The sequence below is a fragment of the Pleurodeles waltl genome, chromosome 3_1, assembly GCF_031143425.1.
Source record: "Pleurodeles waltl isolate 20211129_DDA chromosome 3_1, aPleWal1.hap1.20221129, whole genome shotgun sequence".
Lineage (NCBI taxonomy): Eukaryota > Metazoa > Chordata > Amphibia > Caudata > Salamandridae > Pleurodeles > Pleurodeles waltl.
This window is the reverse complement of record NC_090440.1, coordinates 1,975,374,594-1,975,400,284: the sequence shown is the minus strand read 5'-3', so window position 1 is coordinate 1,975,400,284 and position 25,691 is coordinate 1,975,374,594. Positions and strand designations below refer to the sequence as shown.

The 25,691-nt window shown below is 43.5% G+C and overlaps 1 protein-coding gene across 1 annotated transcript in view; it reads left to right on the top strand.

Moving 5' to 3' along the window:
- Positions 1-421: 421 nt before the first annotated feature.
- Positions 422-25,691, top strand: part of LOC138283648 (multidrug and toxin extrusion protein 1-like) — a 423,588-nt gene continuing 398,318 nt past the window's right edge. The window contains exon 1 of the mRNA XM_069221585.1: positions 422-484. Coding sequence (XP_069077686.1) covers positions 428-484 — 57 coding nt within the window. The 5' untranslated portion in view covers positions 422-427. The remainder of the gene's footprint in view (positions 485-25,691) is intronic.

Below are 25,691 nucleotides of genomic sequence, written 5' to 3'. Positions count from 1 at the left end.
AAAAATGTACTTACCTGTCTGTCCATTTATCTGCTGTTTGATTTATTCTCACATTTACCCACTCACCAATCTGCACAACCACGCACAAACAAATCACCAGTCAATGAAGTAACTCTCTAATTTACCAATAAACAGCTGTGTTAGTTTTGTCAATGTTTGCTCTTTTCGAAGATTGTGCTCATTTTAGGGATTACCCGGTCTTGAACTGCTCCCATCTTTGGTTGGTAGGGACACTGATACACAAGGAGATATAAGGAACTAGTTGGGAACTCCTTGATGTTGTTCAAGAAGTGAAGATTAGTTACCCTTTGTTAACCAGTAAACAACTTGGACATTAAACCACTTGTTTTTTCACAAAATGTGAATGGTTATGCACAAGTACGAACCCCTGTATTATTTCCTTGTTTGTTTCCAGGTCAAGGCAATCATGGGTTTTTCCTTTGGAATTGGCTTCTGTTCAGCAACTGACACACTCTTATCACAGGTAAGAACTGTCTTGCTATTTTGTTTTGTTGGAAAATGGGTTCTTGGTAGGGCAGGTAGGTACCTACACCTAGCAACAAGCCACTAACCTCCACGTAGGTACAGTTAGGTCTCAGTAAATTAATCCCAGCTCAACCCTTGGTAGCTTGGCAACGAGCGTCAAGGCTTAACTTAGGAGACAAAGTGTAAAGCATTCAAATATCACAAAACAGTAATTAAATAAAACACAGGAAACATTTTAAAAATCCAAAACCAATTTATAAAAATAGTTTATATTTTTATCTTTAAAATGACACAAAAACGATTAAAATCGGTTGAGGGGAACCGGAGATATGAATTTTTAAAGAATTATTACTTTTCTAGCGCTTAGAAACAAAAAGCGCCAATCGGGTCATCTGGTTGCACCTCGACCGGGGCAAAGTCAAACTTTCAGGCCGACCGCGATGGAGCCCTGCTCGGCTACAAGTCGCGGGAGGCCTCGGTTGAAAAAGTTACCTTCTGACTTAGTCTTTATTTTGAAGTTTTTCTTCACCGGGACGAACCTGCCAGTTGAATCCGACCTCCTGGAGCCCTTGTCCGGATACGCGATGTGGGTTTCCTCGGTGGAGACTTTTACCTTCGGACTTAGTAGTTTTTTCGAGATGAAAATCCTTCGACCGGGGTAAACCTGGATCTTGATCCGACGTCCATGGAGCCCTTCTCGGATACGATGGCTGGGAGGTCCCGGTCAACTTTTTACGTTCAGACTTAGTCTCTTTTTTGGATGTTTTTCTTTACCGGGACGAACCACGAAGTCAGGCCGGGTCGCGGTTGAGGCAAGCCGGCTAGAATTTCCGCGGCGGGTCGGTCCCTCTCTGGAGCTTTTTTCCCAAAATTCTCAAATCTTTTCCAAACTTCTGGGGCTTCACCCAGATGTTCTTTTAAGGTTCTTTTGGGGTCCACAGCTCACCCCAAGGGTCCAGAAGTTCTGTGATGGTCCTTGGGGGGTGCGGACTTCAACTCCCAGAATGCACCTGGCGCAAACTCCTTTTTGGCCACTGGACAGTGGTCAGCTGGTCGCTTTCTTCAGGAGTTGGTGCAGGGGACTCTGGTTAGCAATTTTTCACCTGTAGCAAACAGGGAGTCCCTCCTTGAACCAGTTGAAGCCAGGCAAAGTCCTTTTGTGGTGAAGCCCAAGTGTGCAGCTGGTGCAGTCCTTCTGAGTGCAGGTTCCAGGTGCAGGCCAGGGGTCCAGCAGGGCAGTCCTTCTTCTTCCTTAGTTCCTTTCTTGTTGAATTCTGGAGGGGATCTGAGGCGTGGGTGCAGGTCTGCCAGTTTTATCCTTGCTCCTGGGTGAAAAGCAGGGGGGCCCTGGTTCTCCAATCAGGGACAGGGTCGTCCCCCTGTGATGACCACTTCCTGGGAAGTGTGGCAAAAATCCATCCCAGAAGGCAACAGTCTCTAAAAATCCAACATGGATGAATCTGATTTTTGGAGGTTACATCTGGCTGAGCCCACCCACTGGTGTGGCTAAAAATCATAAACACACCCCTCTCCTGCCCTCTCCTAATCTAATCAAGGGGGCACCTAATTGTCTGGGGTTGCAGGATGTGGGGGTGTTGCTGGGTGCTCCAAATGTCTTTCTCTGCCTTTGAAGACCAGCTTGGCAGCCCTCCCCCTTCCTGCCTCACCATCTGCTGAGGGGAGATTCTCTCCCCAAAGCGCATTCCTTTGTGTGAAGCCTGGCCACTTCACACCTCATCAAGGCAGCCTGGCAGAAGCTGCTGCAGGCTGGCCAATCAGAGCACAGCAGCAAAAACAATGCAGAGCTGAAATTGGCAACTTTTTAGGTAAAGTCTAAACTTTTTACCTGAACTAGTTATAATAAATACAACAACTGGAAGTTGTAGGATTTATTACAACAATTAATTTGATACCAAATTCTTGGTATGCAACATTTAAGGAGACTTTAAAATTTAAAATAAAGTCTGCCCATTCTAGCCTATGAAGGCCATTTACTTCAATGAGGGAAAAACGAATTTGGCCGTTTTTACCTCACCAGGGCTTATAAATCTATTTTTATAAAGTCCCTGCTTATAGTTACATGGCACCCAGCCCTAGGGGCACATAGGGCACACCTTAGGGGTGACTTATATGTAAAAATAAGGTAGTTTAAGACTTTGGAAGTACCTTTAATTCCAAAGTCGAATTTGCATATAACTTTAATTTAAAAGCAGCCAGCAAGGCCGGCCTGCCTTTAAAATGACACTGGGCACCTCAGCAGTGCACCTAGGTGTGCACCACCTATGCTGTGGTCCCTAAACCTACATGCCCTACCATATACTAGGGACTTATAGGTAGGTTAACTTAGCCAATTATAATTAGCCTAATTTGCATATCCATTTTACACAGAGCACAGGCCCTGGGACTGGTTAGCAGTACCCAAGGCACCATCAGAGTCAGGAAAACACCAGCATAAAGGGGAAAATGGGGGCAAAAAGTTAGGGGGCCTCTGCAATCAGCCCTGTTTTCTCACATGTTTGAACATTATATTGTAATGACTTCCCTTAGTGCTACTGTTTTGGACTTGACTTGGAGGTTGCATGACTGAGAAAATGGGAGATCATGGAACTAGCCTTGCTTCTAGTTTAATGAACCTGCTACCTGTCTTCTTCTTCTCCCTTTCATTCACATAGTGTCACCTGTATATTTGATCCTTCCATGGAGACTGTTCTTAAGGCATTTAATGGTTTAAACCACCCTGCTTTGTAGTGGCAAACTTTGTAGATGGACTGGCTAGTCTATTTCAGACACCATGGCGTTACCATGTAAGGATTATTGTCAATATTTTGGAAATAGTATGTGTTTAGAGGATGGTTCCCTAAATGTTTAGAGCTCATAGCTATGATAACATTGTTCCTAGTAAAAACATAAAAGTTTACCGTTCTTTGTACCAGCTCTATATTTGCAAATGAAAATGAACCCATTGAATTTCTTAGACACCTATTACGAGAGGCCCAAAAATGGGTACGATTTTCCCCAACCCTAGAGTTTCTGATACCGGGAGTACCAGTAACTCAAGGGCTAGGGAAATTACAGCTCATTACAAGTTGCACTCTGAAGGTCCACTAAGAAATGAGAGTCGAACAACCTCAGATTAGTTCTGGGCGGGACTGCAGAACTGAAATGATGTAACGAGTAGAAAGAGTGGAGGAATCTCCTGTGGTTGAATGTTATTCAAATTGATGATTTAAAATGTCCCTTTAAGTGGGCAATATAGCCCTGTTAAGAACAGTCATTTTTTGCTATCTTTTACCGTTTTTCTGCATTTTCGTTACAGCAAAGGACAAACTGTGCAATTAATATAATTCAGATACAGGGTCTTTGACAGCTTCTTCCATATAATGTCAGAATCATGCAACAAACAAGCACCACTGAAAATAAACATTCATAGGCATTTCCTCCCCACATGATTCAGTCCCAGACTTTTTAAAAAATTAAGAGAAATTGTAGGCGCCGTGAGACCCCATGGAGAAAAGGAGAACTGAAAGACGTCCATACAGAGCTTAATAAAACAACCACAGAATCTATTGTTCCAGAGAAAACCATATTTGAGTACGAAAACTATAAAAACCTACTGAACAGCCTATAAAGATGCTTCTAATCCGTCCGCTTTCTAGTCCAACCCTGTCTCTGGAATTGGTGGATACATTTTTATACTTTGTTCACAGAAACAATACTGGGTATACACTATTCAATATGTTTTGGTAACTTTCACAATAAACAGGATAAGATTGAGGAGGCATTGCTAGATATGGAAAACATTGGTAGAAGGGATCAAGCTAAAAATGTACCTCCACTTTTCTAATTTGAAGAAATATCAACTGAATAAATTGAAGGGTTATTAAAGAAGTCCAAATGTACTTGTTACAACTATTTTCTATTACATGCACTGGCCCTTAATAAAGTGGCCAAACTCATCACTTTCTGTGTAGCCAGAATGGACAACCAATTCTTTAAAGCAAGCATGTTTCCAGTTACTTGTAATGAAATCAGTACTAATTACCTTCATAAAGAAAAGCCCTCTCTGGACCCTGATACCCTGGGCCCTAGGGCAGGGTTCTGCAAAGTCGGTACTGGAGAGCCGGGTCCTTGCCAGATTTTTAGCATATCCACATTTAGACAACTGTAGATTTCTGAAACATCTTTGTTCTAAATGTGGATATGCTAAGCATCTGGCATGGACTCGGCTCTCCAGGACCAACTTTGCAGAACCCTGCCCTAGGGCATAACTAATGACCCATTGCTGGCTTTCCTGAGCATCAAAAGTCTTTGAATGGGTGTCAGCACCCTAATTTCATTTCTACTTGAAAAGATGGTTAGGAACCAATCAGGTTTTAGACCTCAGCATGGAACTGAAAAAGTTCTAATTTTGTTACTGGAGGATGACGATGGTGAACTATCTCTGAAGATTCTTTTGGATCTATCAGTGACATGTAATATGGTGGACTATGGTCTATTCTTTAACCGGCTTAAAAATGTGCCCTCTGTGTCTAATACAGCACTGGAATGGTCCCAATTACTTCTGAGAGGAAAGACACAAGATTTTGAGTTTTCCAGTCATCAGCATTGCAAATTGTATGGTTCCTTAGCGTTTACCCTAGTCACCCCTATTATTAGGCCTTCATTACAAGTGCCTGGTAAATGGTGTGATATTTATTGAACCTGATAAAATACAATTCTGCAGAGGCAAAATTTATCAAGTGTGATACATGTCACCTGATTACAAGTTTGTGGTGGACATCATGCATATTTGGGGGCATGTAGTACCAAAATCTGCATATACTAACCAATTCCGGCCATTTTTCCCCAATAAATTTAGGCAGGTGTGATCCTGCATAATTTATCATGGGAAAACTATGAGGGTGTGACAATTATCACACAACTGATAGTTCTGATCCCTGTGCAAACACAGGTTTGCACATGTATCATAATTTAATCCTGAACTCATAATGAGGGCCTCAATGTTTTTATCAAACCACTGTTTTCAACCAGTAAGTCTGAAGACTGGACAAATCATTAATATGCTGATCACATACAAGCTTACCTGTGTTTAAACAGCCAAAGGAGAATTTTGCAAACCTCAAGCAAGGTCTGAACATAGTGGCAATTCGAATGAATAGAAGTGGCCTCAAGTTAAATGGAACAAAAATGTAAGTGTTTATTTTCGGCTCACTCCTTAGGCTTTGAAATACTGAGCCCCAAGAGTTTGAGATTCCAACATCCTTCACTAATATAGCTGAAAACCTAGGAGTCATTTGGGATACAGAGTTGGATTTTGAGGCTTACAGCAGCTCTGCTGTTTGTTCAGCTTTCCTTCAGCATCAGGCAATTAAACCGATATTGTCCTTTATTCGAAGCTAATATCACCAAGGCATAACTAGCTCATTGAATAATTCAACACTGGAGCATGGCAATGTTTTAACAAGTGGACTTACAAAAATGTAGACTGATCTGCTAAGCATGGCAGCAAGACTTGTACTTAAAGCAGGGAAACATCATCATATCCCAGCTGGCCACAACCTTTTCTACTGTCTAGCTAATTATAAGGGCAACACTCTCACAGTAAGTATATAAAAGGACTAGGACCTCACTATTTATAGGGCAAGAATCACGCCTAGACCTCCTTCACATGCCAAGAACTAAACTCCAGTGAAAAGGAGATTAAAGATTCTGTGTAGTTGCTCCCTGCATTCTGAACTCCCTCTCCCAGATATGAGGATAAGAACACTCTTCTAAATTCCAGGGAAGAGATGAGTACATTTATTCCCACTCACCTGGACTGGTCTGTTGACCAATCAAGCCCCTTTTGTACCCAGTGCTCCGTTGCACCAGCAACCACTGCCTTCCTCTCTCACCCTCCGCTCCTCTTCACACCTCTATGCATTGTTCCTGTTCCTGCTTTTTCTCTTTTTGCCACCTTTTCTGCTCACTCTGCCACATTTTACATTTAACTTTTCCACCTTTATCTGCTACATTTGCCTCCTTTTTTTGATTAATGTGGTCACCCTTTCCTCACACTTTTGCCTCCTTTTTTCCTGCTACTTTTGTCTCCTTTTTCTAAATGCTTTTGATATGTTTTCCTGCTACTTTTGCATCCGTATTTCTGCTACTTTTGCTGCATTTTTCTGATAATTTTGCCTCCTTTTTTAGGTCTTGGCTAGACACCACTTGCGCTGTCTCTTTGAGACATGTTGTGTATACTTTCTGGGCTTACAATCCTCCCATTGCTTTACATTTGTTTCTTTGTGTGTCCTTTAAAAAGCATTCGTTGCTTGTGGTTAATTTTCCGATTTGTCCCTCCTTTTTGTGATTTGTTCCTTTCCACAGAGCACTGCCCTATTACTTGCAGCCTTACACTTGTCCCATTTTAGCAATTGTTTCAGGGACAACTTTTTCCTTGTTGCTCCTAGAATCTTTTAAGCCAAAGGCTATGTTGCTGTCATCTCCAAGCTTGTTATGACCCTCCTCCCATGCCTGCCTGAAAAGTCCTTTTTAAAAATTATATCCTGTAAATCACTTCATCTCCCTGTACCGTTCCCCCACCACCACTTACTGCATATTGCTGCTTGCATTTTTATTGCATATTCCTTAATCTCCCGGTGCTGTCCACATCACCACCTCCCACCTGCCGCTGCTTGATGAGCTAAATCCCTCCTCCCCCTGACCCTGCTTTCAATATTTCCTTAGTAAGTGCTCATGTTTCTGAGCTCCAACGGCCCTGTAAATCTTTTCTTTAAATCCTGGTGTTTTCAGTCTCCGGGCTCCGATGGCCCTGTAAATCTTTCTTTTTTTATTTCTATGTAATGTGCTGTGCTGCTTATGGTGGCACTGGTGATAGTGCTGTAAGTTGTTGGGGTGAATGAGGCTCCTGATTACTCTTTTCAGAGTTCTTCTAATTTATAAATCATTACAAAATGCCTCCAAAACTCACCTCGCCTCAGGGAGAGGGTGGGCTTAAACTCTTGTAGTGGGAGGAATGTGGGATTTTGTAATAATTTAACTGGTGCTGTTTCTCCGATTTTTGGGCACTGCAATGGGGAGCTGTCCAGAAGCATTTGCTTCTCGCTATCTGATTTGAGTACAGCAAGGCATGTGTGTTTTTTTCAGCAGCATTTGGTGTTCCATGAGCCTGGCTTCTTGTGGGGGGAGGGCGTAATTTGAGAGCTCTGCTTTAAGGAATGACACCACCCGCCCTCTAACCATTACAAATAACTCCACTAGCAGCCACTTTGTTTCGCTGAACATATACACAGATCAGCAGTAACTTCAACACTAATGTAAAGATGGCATTGGCTGCTCTTTGTGTAGACTGTCATATGTTTGTTTTCAATGTGCTTTCACTTGAACCTAAAAAAATGTAAAATATTTGTTGGATGAGTATCTTATGCATGATTTCACAAGGGGAAGTAGAGACTCTTGAAAGTACCTCAACAGAGTCATCTAGGAATGTAACTGTGTATTTACTTTGAACAAGGGAACCCACAATTGAAACACAAATATGCTATATTTCTATTTTGTGATTTTTTTTGGTTCAAGTGAAAGCAGTTGAGAAAGTGAAAGCATGCAATTTGCTATGTGGGCATCTGGGTGCGGGGCACTACCAGTGAATGAATACTACTGCTGGGATATCAATAAAACCAGCCCAAAGCCATACCAAAATGTATTAACATTGCCAATGCCTATAGCTCTCGGATTATTGAGACCTATTGGCTTTGCCAATGCTTGTTTCTGATTACTGTTGCCACCTTTTTCTGAGTAGTTTCTCTGGATGCTTTTGCTACCGTTGTTGCTCTCCTTTGCCCCCCTCTTGCCCCCAGCCCCCATTGCCATTCACCCGTTACCCCCCTCCTTGCTCCCCTGCTCTCCTGCATGTCCTTCCATCTCTGGAAGACCGACCCACTGCACCCCTCCAATCTCCCAGGACCTACTTAATGATGGCCATAGCGCAACCATGCCATGGTGTGCCAAAGTCAAGCCCACCTGTGCCCATCTGTGCCTGGACCATGCACAGCGCCTCAGCCACCGGCCCTCCTGCCCCCACAGATACACCATCGCCAAGCTCTACATCCTCAATCCCGGACGCTGCAACAAACACTGCCACTGCACTGACCACCATTTCATGGTAGGACCTTTCACATGTACCCACTGCCACTTTACCTGCCACAGCACGCACACCAGCCCCTGGACCAGCCCCACCCTGAACACACCCCTGACACCACCTAAACAAATACTGCAACTTGCATACACCCTTCGCTTACAATGCAAACGCACCACTGAGATTTGGAACCTCCTCATCACCCTCACAACTGATGTCCTCTTCCTCACTCACACCTGGCTCAACCGCACCTCCTCACCCGACATCACCATCACAATACCTGAAGGATACAAGATCACCCACAGCAACTGCATCAGCATCCCGGGTGGAGGAATCACCATCATACACAAGGAATCCATCCAATGCACCACCACAAATGATGACATCACCCCAGCCAAGGAACACCTCAACTTTTGACTCCAAACAGAACTCTGAGAACTCCACTGGAGGAGTTGAGTTTATCGCCCACCCCTAATCATATGTCGATGACACACAACTCATTCTCTTCGAAGACACCACCAAGACCAACTTCCACAACTGCATAACAGACGTCACCAACTTGATGAAGGACAATTGCCTGAAACTCAACCCAAACAAGTCAGGTACTGATCTTCGAAAACGAATTCTCCCCATGGAACACATCCTGGTGGGTCTCTGAACTCAAACCTGCTCCTATCCTCACTGACTATGCCAGGAACCTAGATATCATCCTGGTCGACAAGCGACCATGATGACTCAGGTCAACTCCATCTCCTCTTCCTGCTTCTTCTTCCTTCCCATGCTTTGTAAGATATTCAAATGGCTATCTCAAAGCTCAAGACACACCATCAGCCAGGCCCTCCTCTCCAGCTGACTGGACTACGGCAATGCTCTCTACGTAGGGATCGCAGCTAACCTCCAACGACTACAGACCATACAGAATGACGCAGCCAGACTTGTCCTTGATCTCCCTAGAACCCACATCACCCCTCACCTCAGGAAACTCGACTGACTACCGGTACAGAAAAGATGCCAGTTCAAGCTATTGACCCACACATACAAGGCCCTGCACATCAGCGGACCTGCCTACCTGAATCATCGCCTGAACTTACATCACCCAGCCAGACACCTCCACTCCACTTCCCTTTCTCTAACCCTCACACCCTGCATCCAACATAGCAGATGCGGAGGTTGCTCAGTTTCCTTCCTAGCAGTGAAGACATGGAAAGAGCTACTCTTTCATCTCCAGACCTCCTCATCTCCTCCAGAGTTCCAAAATGTTCATGAATACCTGGCTATTCGGCTAATCAACTGGACCCTGCCAGCACCTGGATACCCTTATTGATGACAACCAGCACTCTACAAATCTACTGATTGATTTTCAGCAACTAATTAGCTTTCAGATTTCTTATAGTATGTCATCCATCTTTAGGCCATGTTTTGTGGCACGTAGTTCATTTTCAAATATTTATAACAGATTAAGGCATCTGGAGAAATTTGTAGTGATGCCCTACTAATAAATAAAAAAACAAAATTACAAAAAATACACACGTAGGGCCTGACTTAGATCTTGGTGGATGGAATACTCTGTCACAAACGTGACACATATCCCGTTCGCCATATTACGATCCCATTATATCCTATGGAGATAGTAATATGGCAGATGGAATATCCATCACGTTTGTGACAGAGTGTTCCATTAGCCAAGATCTAAATCAGGCCCTTAATCTGAAAAGTTTGAAAACTGCTCTTAAAACCAGGCCTGTGAAGTTTAAATTTCACTTATGAAATCAGGAGATGGGGATCTTTTCCTCTCATGAAGACCAGATAAACCTTTAGTTTCTCAAGCAGTAGTTCCCAGGAAATAGAATGTTCTTCCAGAGAGGGTAGGGATTATTAGGCTCAGGAAGTATGCAATCCACTGGAAGTATTATTTTGCTGTCTCCAACCCATGGCTGCACTTAGCCCTGAGGTGCCTTGAAAAAATGCTACAATACTCATGGGCCATCTATTTGCCACTCAGTCAAATTTCCTTAATTAGGGGTTAGGTGTCTGGCAGGCATAGAATGAAAGGTGGTTCGTAGTTGGGCTGCTTGCAGCCCTCAGACACATCAAGATTGTTTTTGAAGTATTCGGGTTATATAGCAAATGCGTATCTATTGGATTAGGCATAGTTCTCATATGGAATGTAATGACATTAATTCAGTTGAGAAACATCGGAAGGTGACAGGATCTGACAGTTGAGGTTGCAGCCTGGAGCCGTCTGGGTTGACTTGTTCTCTGTGCATTTTATATCAATAAACTTGGTGTTTTACCTTCTCTCTGCGTCTGTGTCCTGAGTACCGTATGTGGCAATGAGCAGAAGAGCTGCCACCTTAGAAGCAGAGGATCCACAGGTAGTGCTGGCAACGCGTCCGACATTGAAATGTGCCCAATTCAGGAGACAAGGTTGATAAGCTGAGGTGCTGGTGGTCATCCAAATGGTGAGCTGCACTATGGAGGAAAAAAATGGGTAGGTGCTGTACCTATGGTCCGTCTTTGTGAAGCTGGAAGGAGCTGCACAGTGACTACATGAGGTGGTAACAAATGTATAGCGCAACCATCTACAGAAACAACAGTAAAATTGGCAGCCATGTTAATGTATTGGGAAAGGCGAGCTTTGTAACTTCTATCACCCATAGAAATTAAAGCCTAACAGGAGGCCATCTTATGAACACATCAGTATCAGCAAGTAAAAATATATCTGAACAAAGACATTGTAACCATAAAGGAAAATGGGCAGCCATTTTAAAAGCACATAAAACATTAGCAAATATGTGAAGCCTGTAATTTGTGTTCTTTATATAAAAGCGACCACATATTTTATATTTCTTTTTTTTTTTTACATGCGGTGCCGATGATCAAATAAAGACACTGTACCTACTCAAAACGTTATGCTCAACAATGGGCACAACTTCGTCTCACTATTACTGTTATTCTGTGATAGTGATTAGCAGGTGATTAAATAAAGACACTGTACTTACCTCAAAACTAAGTACAACTTACAGTCTGGCTTAATTATCGTTTAATAACAATATGCAATCTATGAATCCACCACCCACTTTTTTAGACACCTCTGGAGATCCACCAATAACATGGTAACAATGGTATGATGCATTTGAGACTTACCGAAGGGGTATTGGAGCATCAAGATTTAGACCAGAAAGAAAAAATATCTGCTACTACATTCCTTAAGATTTGAATGAAGGTCCACATTTAAATATCAACCAGAAATACAGAGTCGATGGAGAAGGGCTTGATGAATTTGAGGAAGCAATTAAAAAAAACTGGTAATTAGATTTGGTGCTCCACCCAGTCTGGTAGTGACTTGCAAGACTCAAGTTCTTTAAAAGAGAACAGAAAAGTAGAGAAGATGGAGATATTTTCTCAATGATTTTCTCAAAATTTTCTCTTGTGAAATGGGGAAAATTAGTGGGTATTGAACACAAAATCAAAACCAAGGAGCATGCCACACAGAATAAACACAAATTACGAGGTGTGCCATTCAGTGTAAAAGATGAGTTTGAGAAAGAATTAGAACACTTATGGGTTAAGGGTAATATTGAACCGATTGAATCATTGTGGCTTTATCCTTTTGTGGTTGCTAAAAAGAAAAATGGTGACCTGGGTCGATTTGCACCCTCTCCCCAAAATAAGTGAATATGTTGTCTACAATACCAGCAGCAACGTATTTTACGAAGTAATATTTAGGTGCAGCCTAGCATCAAGTGGAGCTAGCACCTGTGTCCTGTCACTTAACAGCATTTGTTTCTCCTTGGGTAACCTATCAATACTGTTGCATGCTGTTTGGGCTTGTCTCCGCAGCTTCAGTATTCCAAAAAATCATGAGCACATTACTAAAAAATATTAAAAAAATTTCTGTCGTCCAAGACAATGTATTAATTCACGCTCAAGATAGAGTTGAACATGACAAAATTCTCACACAAGTTCTCAAGGTTTTTGAAAAATCTGGGGTGGTAAAGAGAGAAAAATCTCTGTTTTTTAAATCCTCTGTGGAATATTTTTGTCATGTCAAATCTGCGAAGGATTGGTTCCCAAACCTGGTCTGGTTAAAGCTGTTGTAGATGCACCTCCTCTGGAAGATAAAGTAGGAGTTTTGAGTAGGTTCACATATCAGGTGGAAAGAATGTGGCAGCTCATTATCTATCAAAGTTTCCAATAAAATTGAATGAAGATGATATTAGTGATCATGAAGATGAAAGTTGTTTAATTGCCGCATGTGAGGTCAAACAACTTGGCAGATTTTCTGAAAATAAGTGGAGTAACACCTTGATAAATGACATGGTGTTATGCTCAGTTGCATAGTATGTGAAAGAAGGTTGGTCTCATGAAAGACTGTTGGACCTGAATATGCAACCATATTTTAAAATATCTGATGAATTGACACTATAAGATGGCCTTCTCATGACAACTGACAAATTGAGACCAATGCTGAATTTTATGAATTAATTAATATTAGAGAGAGCACATGAGAGGCACTTAGGAGGTAATCTTACTAAAATAAGATTAAGAGAACCTTATTGGTGGCCACAAATGGACAGTGATATTGATCTGATGGTGGAAACTTGACCAATTTTTGCCACATGTGATAGATCCCTCAACATATCTATGCCACCTTTACTACCCATACAATGTCCTTCTGGTCCATGGGAAAAAAGATGAAAGTTTTTTAATTGCCGCAAGTGAGATCAAACAGACTAGTACATTTTCTGAAAATGAGTGGAGTAACACCTTGACAAATGACATGGTGTTATGCTCAGTTGCAAACTATGTGAAAGAAGGTTGGACTCATAAAAAAAATTTGGATTGTAACATACACCATATTTTAAAATATCTGATGATTTGACAATAGAAGATGGTCTTCTCTTGAGAATTGACAAATTGATACCGAAGTTGAACTTTAGATCATTAATATTAAAGAGAGCACATGAGGGGCACTTAGGAGCCACTCTTACTAAAAGAAGAGAAAAGGAATCTTATTGGTGGCCACAAACGGACAGTGATATTGTTCTGATGGTAAAAAAATGACAAATTTGTGCCACTTGTGATATATCCCTCAAAACATTTACGTCACCTTTACTATCCATACAATGTCCTTCCGGTCCATGGAAAAAATTGGAAATCGATTTGGTGGGACCATTTTATATTCTCCCTCAGCATTTATGATATGCTTATGTTTTAATTGATTATTATTCAAAATGGCCTTATGTAAAATTTGTTAATGTACCTGATTCAAAATCTGTAGTTATGTTTTCAAAAGACATCTTCGTGAATGAAGATTTCTCTGAAGAATTGATTTCAGATAATGGGATACAATTTGTATTTGCAGAATCTGAAATGTTTTTAAAAGAAAGTTCAATAAAACATTTGAATAGTTCATAATATCAACCACCAACAAACAGTCTAGTAGAACTCTTCAACCATGTGTGTGGGGGAATGTATATAGTTGAGGTTGACTAATAAGTGTGTTGTTGGTGCTGCTGTTCAAACTATGTTATGGTTCTACAGAACCACTCCACGTTCAACCACAGGGGTCTCACCTTTTGAAGCATTAAAAGGCAGAAAACCTGCTACACAATATAGACCTGCTTAGATGTCGAGATTTTTAAGAGATAAAGAGATACACTGACTGATCGAATTTGTGACACTACAAATCAGAATAATGTTGAAAAAGTTCAAACCAAGCAAAAAGAGGATATTATGATGAAAAATACAAAAACGATATAACTGTAAGTGACTGGGTACGTACTAAAACACCCAAGGTTATCCCAAGTTTTTGGAGCCTGTGCAAGTAGGTAGAGTATGTGGTAATGCCAAACGAGTGAACGTATGTAATTCGTGGAATATGGCAAAAGTATACAAAATACCAGATAAAATAAAAAAACTACTGGTTGAGGATCACCAAGATGATTTAAAAAGAAAACATATTTCTCAAAGGTCTGACAGACATGAAATAACTAGTGAAAGGCACACAGTGGATCAAAGACAAAACGGTTTTCAGGGCAAACCAGTACACAGAGGTAATAGATCACAGGATACTCTGGAGATTTCGTTAATCCATTTATTAATGTATTTATTTTTAGGTTCACCTAAAGAGGATATTTATTAACAATTTCATGTATTTATACTAATGTCTTGTTTTGTTCGTAGAGTGCTCACTTTCTGTACTGTCAATTATACTGTTATGTTATACCCACATATGTATTTTTCAGTGCATTAAAAAAAACGAAAAAAGAAGAAAACTCAATGGGGTATTCGGGTTATATAGCAAATGCGTATCTATTGGATTAGGCATAGATCTCATTTGAATGTAGGGACATTCGTTCAGTTGAGCACATCAGAAGGTGACAGGATCTGACAGTTGAGGTCCTACCCTGGAGCCCTCTGGGGTGACTTGTTCTCTGTGCATTTTATGTCATTAAACTTGGCATTTCACCTGCTCTCTGCGTCTGTGTCCTACTTACCATAGTTTTCTTACTCTCCTGCAGGGTCCTATTTTATTAAAGATTTCTCTTAAGCTTTGGCAGCATTGCACTTACCCTACTGGCAAAGTTTAAGAAAAATTATGGAAAGTTCCAAATCATGTATTTTTTTCTTTGCACGATACTAATTTCAAACAGAATTGGCCGCGCATAGGTAAACTTGTCTGGATACATAAGTGGCAATGTTAGATATATGAAATACGCCTCTAACTATTATGAGATATGAAATATTTCTCCCCCATTTTCTGTTGTTATATATCACTAGTACCTGAATGATTTGTTTAATGTGTCAGTTCTAAAGGTAATAAGTATCACTAGTATTAGGATTCTGTAAGAAAATTAAACGTGTCCTGAAGAAGAAGTTTTATGACTTCAAAATGCATTTTTAAATACCACATAATAATCAAAAATTAATATATAAGTGACTGAGTCTAAATAGATTAGTTTTAATATAAACTAGAGACGAAGACAAACGAATCTAACAATAAGAAATACAATGAAATGCTTTTCCTTCGTGATTACTAGCTGCAAAGTGTGACCATTGCAGCGTGGATCGTGGTTGACCATGCCATTGATATGTACATTTCTGACACTGTTTGTGGTGGCGTCGCTCTCGAGCTGTCACGTCAAGGTTATTCCACACTATGCTCAGAGTGTAAAGGAGGATTCACTTGTGGCCTGCATGAAGAATCTGACATACTAGCTGGGATTCATTGAAGCTTCCTCCCATTACCCTTTTGTGTTTACAAGAGAGATGCTACAGACATGGCCAGGTATGTGTTCCGTGCTCATTTTGCCATAGGACTTAAACTGCACGCACCTCACTGACGCGTCACAGCCAAGAAGACGACTGTTCCTATTAGACTGATTTGAGTATGACCGGTGTCTGTATGGAAGGGCATAGTGGGCACCAAAAAATGGGCCTAAATGCGGCCCATGACTGAACAACACCAATCGCTGAAAATCAAGCATCAGGCCCTCCTCCCTCCGTCGCCTTTTTGTGAATAGCATCTCTAGCATATTTTATCATCTAGAGAAGAGGTCACAGCGACTTAGTCAAGCTTGCCCGAGCTTGCCCTGCAAGAGGCCAAGAACAGGGTTTGGCTGAGAGGAAGTAATTCCCTTTGAAAATCAGGAGGCTGAACAGGGACAGTAATGGGTAGAGAGAGTTATGCATGAGACAAAAAATTTGTCTCAGCTGTTGGTGGGAGGGATAGCTCCATGAGCTGAGCATTTGCCAAGGCAACAAATCTGTGATGACAGGTCAGGAGTACAGCTCAACTTTCCACCTAAGGCCCAGATTTATACTTTTTGGACTCAAAACTGCGCTAACGCAGTTTTGCGTCAAAAAGGTTAGCACTGAGTAGCGCCATTTTTTAACGCCACTCTGCGTCACATTTATACTATGACGCTGGGTGGTGCTAAAAATTGGTTAGAGTCATTTTTTCCGACGTTAAAGACGTTAACCATTGCACCTTGTCGTAAGGTAAAATGATGTTCACAGAGGAAAAAGGACTCTAATCCGTTTTACAACATGTAAACATGTCGCAAAAAAAGAAATGCACCATTTTTGCCCGTTTTACGACATTTGAACATGTCGCAAAACAGAAATGCACCATTTTTGCCCTCAATAGCGCCAAATAGAGACGTTAACGGGGAAAACAGTGCAAAGGAGCCCCAAAGTGGATCCCGGAAGCCAGGAGAGACCCCAGGGAGACCCCATTCAACTAGAAACCAGTCAAGAGGACACAGACAAGACCCATGGGAGGGAGAAGAAAAGAGGAAGTGTTGTTTCAGCGCAGAGGAGCATGAAATACTGGTGAGAGAGTTGACGGAGCATCAAAATCAACTCTTTGTCACCTCAAAATTGCCAACTGGAAGAAGAGAGGCAATCTGGCAGCAGATTGTGGATAAGATTAACAGTGTGGCAGAGGTCAGGAGAACTATGACTGAGTGCAAGAAACACTGGTATGACTGCAAGAGAAGGACAAAGGAAAAAAATGGCACAGAACAGGAAGCCAGCACTGCAAACTGGAGATTGGAGTCCAGCACCACAAGAGAACTTGGACAAGATGGAGGAGATGGTTGCAGCAGTCACCCCAGAGGAAATCGTCACAGGAATACAAGGACAGGATAGCGCAGAATACCAGGAAACACCACATATGCAGGTTAAGTTACATGGGGGAAATATATGCTTAAATGTCAAGTGCAAGAAGGGGGAGGCACATAGGACTCACACAATGCATGTCAAAGGACTGCAGAGGGACACAATGCACATTAAGCAAGTTGCACCATGTCAACGTAAGCTACACATGTACCTAAACCTTGGTAGTGCCATGCACCATTGACACATACACAACCTGGACATATTTAGAACACCACACCTAAATACCTACATGTACAAATGCAGCACATGGGCTGGATGGCATGTATAATCACCGTGCCACTGGTTCTGACATCACAATATCCCTTGCATGTAGTCACATCAACACCACCAACACGACCAAGACCTCAGAGACCAGTTAGTCAGTCAACACCATTCCTGGGGTTACTTCATAGTGGTGTCCCTTGCAGTAGCACCTTGCAACTGCCTTGCCTCATTGCCCAAATGCATGTGTGCTGCATCTTACAGCACACTAGTCATTGCAACTGTCCCAACAGTACCCAGGCATCTGCCGGTAGCTCCACCACACCGCACATAGACAACACATTCACATGAGGCAGCCATCCCTACATCATGCAGTCAGGGTGTCCCCTGGGTGCATGGAAGAATGAACTCAACAGGCGCTGGGGGAATAGCAGGCTGGACCTGTATCATTGGTAACATGCCACTACCCAGACCAACTCAACTGAAGTTGTGTTGAACCACACATCTTGATGCTGAACTGAAATATGCCACTACAGAAAATATGTACCACAGATAGCACAGGTACCACAGATAGGTCACAACAGTGACAGACTGAGCCCACAACTACTCTGACACAACCATGACAGACACATGGCAATGGGGAAATAAACACACACATAAAACACATGGGGTATGACTATGAACATAATGGTGGATAATTCAACATCAACATGTGGGGGATGGTGCATGGGCAAGCCCGGTGTTGGTAAGACTGCCAGTGCAGTGTACCCATTGAACTTGGCAGTATGAGTCACACGTTGGGATGGCGGCTGTAAATCTGTCTGCTCATGGTAGCTCTGTGGGGCACTTAGTAAACATTATTGATGGATCAAATAGAGTCAGTGCCAGTTTTTGGCCTGCATTGGGTGTAACAGGACACGCTGCACTCAGCCCTGCAAATCAGGCAGTGGAAAGGGCAAAGGGCCAGGGTATGGGACGTCTTGCACTACCCATGCCAAGTGCATGGGTTGTGCAGGGGCACCCAGGGCCACACCACACCACATCACCAACAACCATTTCATGGGGGTTACACCGCCATGCAAAGGCTGGTGGAAATGCAGAAAAAGACCTGGAAGGTAGTGTTGAATGTATCACTGGTCTGGTAGCACAGGACAGATGTCATAGCCAGTCTGTAAGCTGCTGGTGATCTGCCATGTCCAGGCCGTTGGCCCATGGGGCATTCCAGATTGACAACAGTTGCCACTACCAACTGTGCTGTCGGGGATGGTCAAATACACAATGGCAGTCAGGTGCCCCTTGGACTGATGCACATGAAATGAGAACTAGCCTCAGGCCCTGACCTAAGTACAACTCCTGTTAAATGGCTATGTCCATAGACTCATTTACCATCAGGCAATGTCACATACAGAATGATGTACACAGCAGAAATTTCATACCTATACTGACCATCCCTGGGTTCAACCCTGTGCTTGTATCAAATGAGCTGTACTGTCACCATGCTGCACTCATGTATCATAGTGGAAGGAGGGCTGCATTGAGGGGGAGGACATAGGTGTTTAGTAAGGCAAACAACCTACACAGACAGGAGTTGAAACCGAACTCAGCCAGGTCCATGAGTGCCATGCAATGTAGCACACAAACACAAATGACAACATGAGGAGCCATTAATGGCAACAAGAGCATAGTGCCCCGGCAATGCCATCCCTGGGGTGGTTCAATGTCTCAGCACAGCATGGGTGTATGTGAAACACATAAGACTGTGACAGGTGAAAATTGCTATGTATGGTGCTGTGGCATGAGCACAGCAACACCCATTGAAAGGCCTCACCATGAAAATGGATGTACAGGGACAGTAGAACATGAAAAGACGGTGTCAAGCCACAAAAAGGATAGACAACACACAGAAGATATGATGCAGCCAATTGTACCAACTGGGCTTCCATTCATGTGACATGCAGGTGGGGCGTAGGGCTGTAGACTTCAGCTATGATGTACTGGAACAATCCTTTGGAACTAAGGGGTGCATCATAGGCCCCTAGCGCTGTGGGGCTAGGCACTGCGCTGTATTGACAAGGTCACCTTGTAAATATGGACCCTTCCTGATCATCACTGTGCGTGGAAGGTGGTGCAATGGGTGTTGCAGTGGGCGTGCCACAGCAACACCCATTAAATTTTGATGCTGCCTCAGATAAGGTATTTTGTCAACTTGAGGCAGGGCCAAAACTCTAACACCAGCCCCAGGGGTGGCATTAGCAGGGTGCAACGGGGAGGAATACATTTATACCTCATCCTTTTCTGCTTTACCAATGTGTGCTGCATTCCGCAGCATGCATAGGAAGAGCAAAATACCAGAAATGATTGTTTATGTGTGTGAAGGTGTTCCTGCACATAACCATCATACGTAACTGACACTTTGGCTCTTTAACGTCTACAGCTCACACAGAAGTGCCAAGCCACCATTAGTGGTTGTTAATGTGCAGGAAGGGACACCGTCACACACATAAACATTCACACCCCTCAACACATACATCCTTGCATGATTGTGCAAGGATGCCTGCGTTGATGCTTGTGGCTGAATTTTGCACCAGCGCGAGATACAACACAGGGGTGCCCTGTATTCCCTTACATACAGCGCATCGTTGTGTTACCAAAGTGACGCAGTGCAGCGCTGACAATTTTTGAACAGCACTGCGCTGCACCACTTTTACATAAATATGGCCCTTATATGACAATGAGCCTCAAAAATCAAGTCAGTGACGTGACTTGTCAACTGCCACAACACAGATAGACTGATTTTATACCATCGTATTGCAGAGGATGAAGGCTCTCCTGCAGATCTGCTTGTCCTGGAGTACACTGATGACCTGGATGACCAGCTGGCAACTATCAGCCAAGAGACCGTGTAAGAAAGTCCTTGTAAACCTCCAGACACCACCCCCAGTCGCAAGGAGGAGTATTGATGCAGCAGACATCTGACAGGCCCCACTTAGCACCCCAATAGTACGATCTGCCAGCACCGACACAGGAGAGGACACCGAGGACCCAGGCACCAGCTTTGAGAGGACAGTGGTAGGAGTCCAGCGGGAGCAGGCCAAGGAGGTGGGGGTGGGGATGCAGACTATAGCAGCCAGCCTTGAGGGGATGCGGACATGCAGGGTTACGGCAACAGAACAGACAGCAGCCAACCGACGCACACACTCCCCAGTGAGTGGAGTCCAGGAGTGTCTGAGGGACATAGCTGCTGCCATGAGGGAGAGGCCACAACAACTGCCCTTAACTGGCATCAGCATGCTTGAGGAAAAAATGGACTCCATGCACCGGGAAATGGTCTCCCTCAGGGGCAGACATGGCTGCCTACCGCAGGGACGTTGCAACTATACTTAAAAATCAGCAGCTCCTCCTTGCTGCAGTGATGCCATATGTAGTGCCACAGATGGCAGCTGCCGGGAATTGGAAGTCTACATCTCCAACCACTGAAGTGTGCGTGGCCCCCTCTACCTCCCCACTACCACCATCAAGGGTAGAGGAGGCACCACACACATCGGAGGATGAAGATGTGGAACAGATCATCTTCACCCATAGGAGTTCCACATGGGCAGTGTTTTCCTTTGTCCTGTGCTTGACATCATGCCAGTGTTAGCACTGTTGCAGATATGCACTATTCTCCAACACACTGTTGACCTTTCTGCTATGGACTGTGTTAGAAATGGGGTCTTTGGTTGACAGTCAGGTTACCCCCTGTTCAAGCAAGGACCCTCACTCTAGTCAGGGTAAAAGAGAATCACCCTCAGCTAACCCCTGCTTACCCCATTGGTAGCTTGGCAGAGCAGTAGGCTTAACTTCAGAGCGTTAGGTGTAAAGTATTTGTACCAACACACACAGTAACTTCATGTAAACACTACAAAATGACACAACACCGGTTTAGAAAAATAGGAAATATTTATCTAAACAAAACAAGACCAAAATGTCAAAAATCCGACATACACAAGTCAAGTTATGAATTTTTAAAGATTAAACTAAAAAATAGCGCTTAAAAACAAAAATGCTTCAAAGAGATGTTAACACAGCGTTGTGACGGAGTCGTGCCCAACAAGCCGACACCAGCGGCGCCAGACACGGAGTTGTGTAGACCCCCAAGTACAGTACCTTTGGTGAAGAGTGAAAACAAGCCGATGCGCGAAGTCGGGAATCACGGCGTCTGTGCGAAACATTGAATCCGTGCACTTCGAGCGGCGTCGTTCACGACGTGGTGCGGCGACTTCCACGGAGTCATGGACTTCAGCGGGGCTGCTGTGGCGTCGGGCCTGCGAAGAGCGTCGTGTTCCAGCGAAGGTCACGGCGTTAGATGCAGGTGGCGTTACCGGATTCAGCAGCGGCGGCGGTCCGAAGTCGATTTCCTTGGATTTCCACCAGTTTTCCTTTCAAGGGCCCAGGGACTGGATAGGGCACCACTTGTCAGAGCAGGAGTCTCTCCAGAGACTCCAGGTGCTGGCAGAGAGAAGTCTTTGCTGTCCCTGAGACTTCAAACAACAGGAGGCAAGCTCTAACTTAAGCCCTTGGAGATTTCTTCACAAGATGGAAGGCACACAAAGTCCAGTCTTTGTCCTCTTACTCTGGCAGAAGCAGCACTGCAGGAAAGCTCCACAAAGCACAGTCACAGGCAGGGCAGCACTTCTTCCTCAGCTATCAGCTCTTCTCCAGGCAGAGGTTCCTCTTGGTTCCAGAAGTGTTTCTAAAGTCTGTAGATTTGGGTGCCCTTCTTATACCCATTTTAGTCTTTGAAGTCACCTTTCTTCAAAGGGGACTCACACCTACTTGTGAAATCCTGCCTTGCCCAGGCAAGGCATCAGACACACAGCAGGGGGTTGGAGCCGGCATTGTCAGAGGCAGGCACAGTCCTTTCAGAGGAGAGTGACCACTCCACCCCTCCCTCCTAGCAGAGATGGCTAATCAGGAAATGCAGGTGACACCCCAGCTCCCTTTGTGTCACATTCTGGTGTGAGGTGAAAAACAACCCAACTGTCAAACTGACCCAGACAGGGAATCCACAAACACGGCAGAGTCACAGAATGGTTTAAGCAAGAAAATGCCCACTTTCTAAAAGTGGCATTTTCAAACGCACAATCTTAAAATCAACTTTACTAAAAGATGTATTTTTTAATTGTGAGTTCAGGGACCCCAAACTCCACATGGCCATCTACTCTCTAGGGGAATCTATACTTTAATCATATTTAAAGGTAGCCCCATATTATCCTATGAGAGAGACAGGCCTTGCAACAGTGAAAAACGAAATTGGCAGTATTTCACTGTCAGGACATATAAACCACATTACTATATGTCCTACCTTATCCATACACTGCACCCTGCCCTTGGGGCTACCTAGGGCCTACCTTAGGGTGGCCTTACATGTACGAAAGGGGAAGGTTTAGGCCTGGCAAGTGGGTACACTTGCCAAGTCGAATTTACAGTGTAAAAATACACACACAGACAGTGCAGTGGCAGGTCTGAGACATGATTACAGAGCTACTTATGTGGGTGGCACAACCAGTGCTGCAGGCCCACTAGTAGCATTTCATTTACAGGCCCTGGCACCTCTAGTGCACCTTACTAGGGACTTACTAGTGAATCAAATATGCCAATCATGGATAAACCAATTATATACAATTTACACGGAGAGCATATGCACTTTAGCACTGGTTAGCAGTGGGAAAGTGCTCAGAGTTCAAAAGCCAACAGCGACAGGTCAGAAACAAATAGGAGGTAGGAGGCAAAAAGATTCGGGATGACCCTGCATAAGCAAAAGTCCAACAGACTGCAATTGTCTCTAACTTTTCAATTGGCAATTTGTGTTCTCGTGCACTGAAAGACACTTTACCCAAACATGTCCCATGACAGGTCCCTCAACCCTGGATTTGTGTTGTGCCACAATTGGATGGATTCTACGAATGGGGTCACAGACCTGGACAGTGTAAATATTGTACTACTACACTTGTTATTAAACACCGCCTACACAACCAGCATGTTTTGCGTGTTGTGACACATCTACTATGCCTAGGATTTGTGTGAGTGTCAGTACAAGAGTGCATGAATATGCGGGCACATATCTATGCAAATGGTGCCTACATGGGGAAACATCCTGAACAACTAGGTCTAAACCACTACTTGCTTGAACCACTACTGCTAAACAACTAAAAAGTCTCTACAACTAAGTACTGAACAACTACTGTCTAAACAACAATTGTGCCTGAATAACAATTGCCTCAACAACTAATTTTAAGGTAAGGTTTTCCTTTTGGTTTTTATTTGTTGGGCATTTTTGATTTTTTACATTTTTTATTACTTTTTACTTTTTTTATTATAAACACATAAAAGCCCCAACATCATCCCCCACCTACCCACCCACATAATAAAATGTAAAAAGTAGAAACCCCACCCCCCAAACCTACTTATCCTAGCTAACCCACTAACCTATTCTAATCTACAACTAAACCCCGAATATCCACTAAAATCTAGAAAAAATTAGGAGGGATGGGACAGAACTTGGGAAGAGTGACATCATGCCATTCAGAGGTTGGCCCTCTTGAGTTTCCTCTTAATGTACTTGAGTGTCTTTGTTTTCTTGTCCACCTCCTTCTCAATTGAGTCCAACTTTTGGAGGACCTGTGTCACACCCCTTTGTAAGTCTCTGATGGCACTCATGTCCATGGCAGCAGGTGTGGTTGGCTGTGGGACGGAAGTTGAGGGCGCAGCAGCTGGAGCAATAATGATGTTGGCAGCTGTGGCCCCCTGCACAGCTGTGGTGCTTGGTCCACTCTGTGTGGGCAATGTGGTCCCCCTTGGCTGAATGCCCGCCACTCACCGGTGGATCACTCCGAGTGATAGTGGCATGCCATCCTCCTGAACCCAGATTCCACTGCCAATATCTGCCAATAGCGCACTGCCCTCTTCTGAAAGTCACAGAGTTCATCGTTATTCATGTTGGCAGCTGTTAAAATGAGACAGGCAACCATCAGTTTCAGCATTGTGTGGAGTATGTGCAGATAATTAGCTTACTATCTACTTTGATTTGCACATGCACTCCTACTCACATTCCGGATAATACAATGGCCCTGATTGATGAAACGACAACGCTGCCTTAGCACCATTTCCTTGACACCATAGCCACCCACAATAAGATTAGGAAACAAACAAAATTTAGATGTGCATTGATTTTGCACAATGTGTGGCAATGCAAAGGCAGCATCAACTTCACATTGATTGGGGCCACTATTCCTCATCATCTGTGTCAAATTTTTAAACATACATCACCAGTAACTTGTATCTGTTATTGGGAGTATGGGATGCAGTTGGTAACCATAAGGGGGTCAGTGTTGATAGGTACACCTGCAAGCCTGATCAAAATGACTGTCACCTACACAGTGTGCATCGCATCTATCTACCAATTAGATGTTCCCACCCCCTGTGCCTCGGGGGAGGGGGGGGTGGCCGTGCTGATCATCATCTCAACGATCCAGGTCATCCACCATTGGCATGCCCACTCATACATGCAGTCAGGGAGTGTACCATATGTTAGGTGATGACAACTAGGAAGCTGGTATCCATATGCCTATCACATCTACATTCATGTGTCCAGGTGTAGACACCAATCAATACCTGATCAGCCAATAACATTCCTCACACACCCGTATCCATACCAGCTCACAATTGGGCTTGACCTGCATGCACGCCTATTACATTCCATATAAGTGTCATGTAAGTGGAGTACAATATATGTGGCACCATGCTGGGGGAAAATTGCCCAGCCAGTATTACATGTACATTACACTACAGGAATGCACCAATATGTCTACTAATGGTGCATCACTGTGTTGTGAGAATGACGGTGTGTCCCAGTGCCATTATTTTCACAACGGTGCACATCTAAGTCACATATAGGCCTACATGTGGCTTGTCATCACCTTGTCCACACAATGCTGCCCATTGAGTGCCACAAGCATCACAAGATATGACTCTCTGCATGTGCATGGGGAACTACTTAAATGTGAAACAATGTCACCATCCAGCCTACTGTGATTTCTGATCATTTGATAGCTCATCACTTCTAGCATTAGGTACAACACACATGACTCACTCACACAAAACACTTAGGTCCTCATTACGACACTGGTGGTAAATCCTGCTT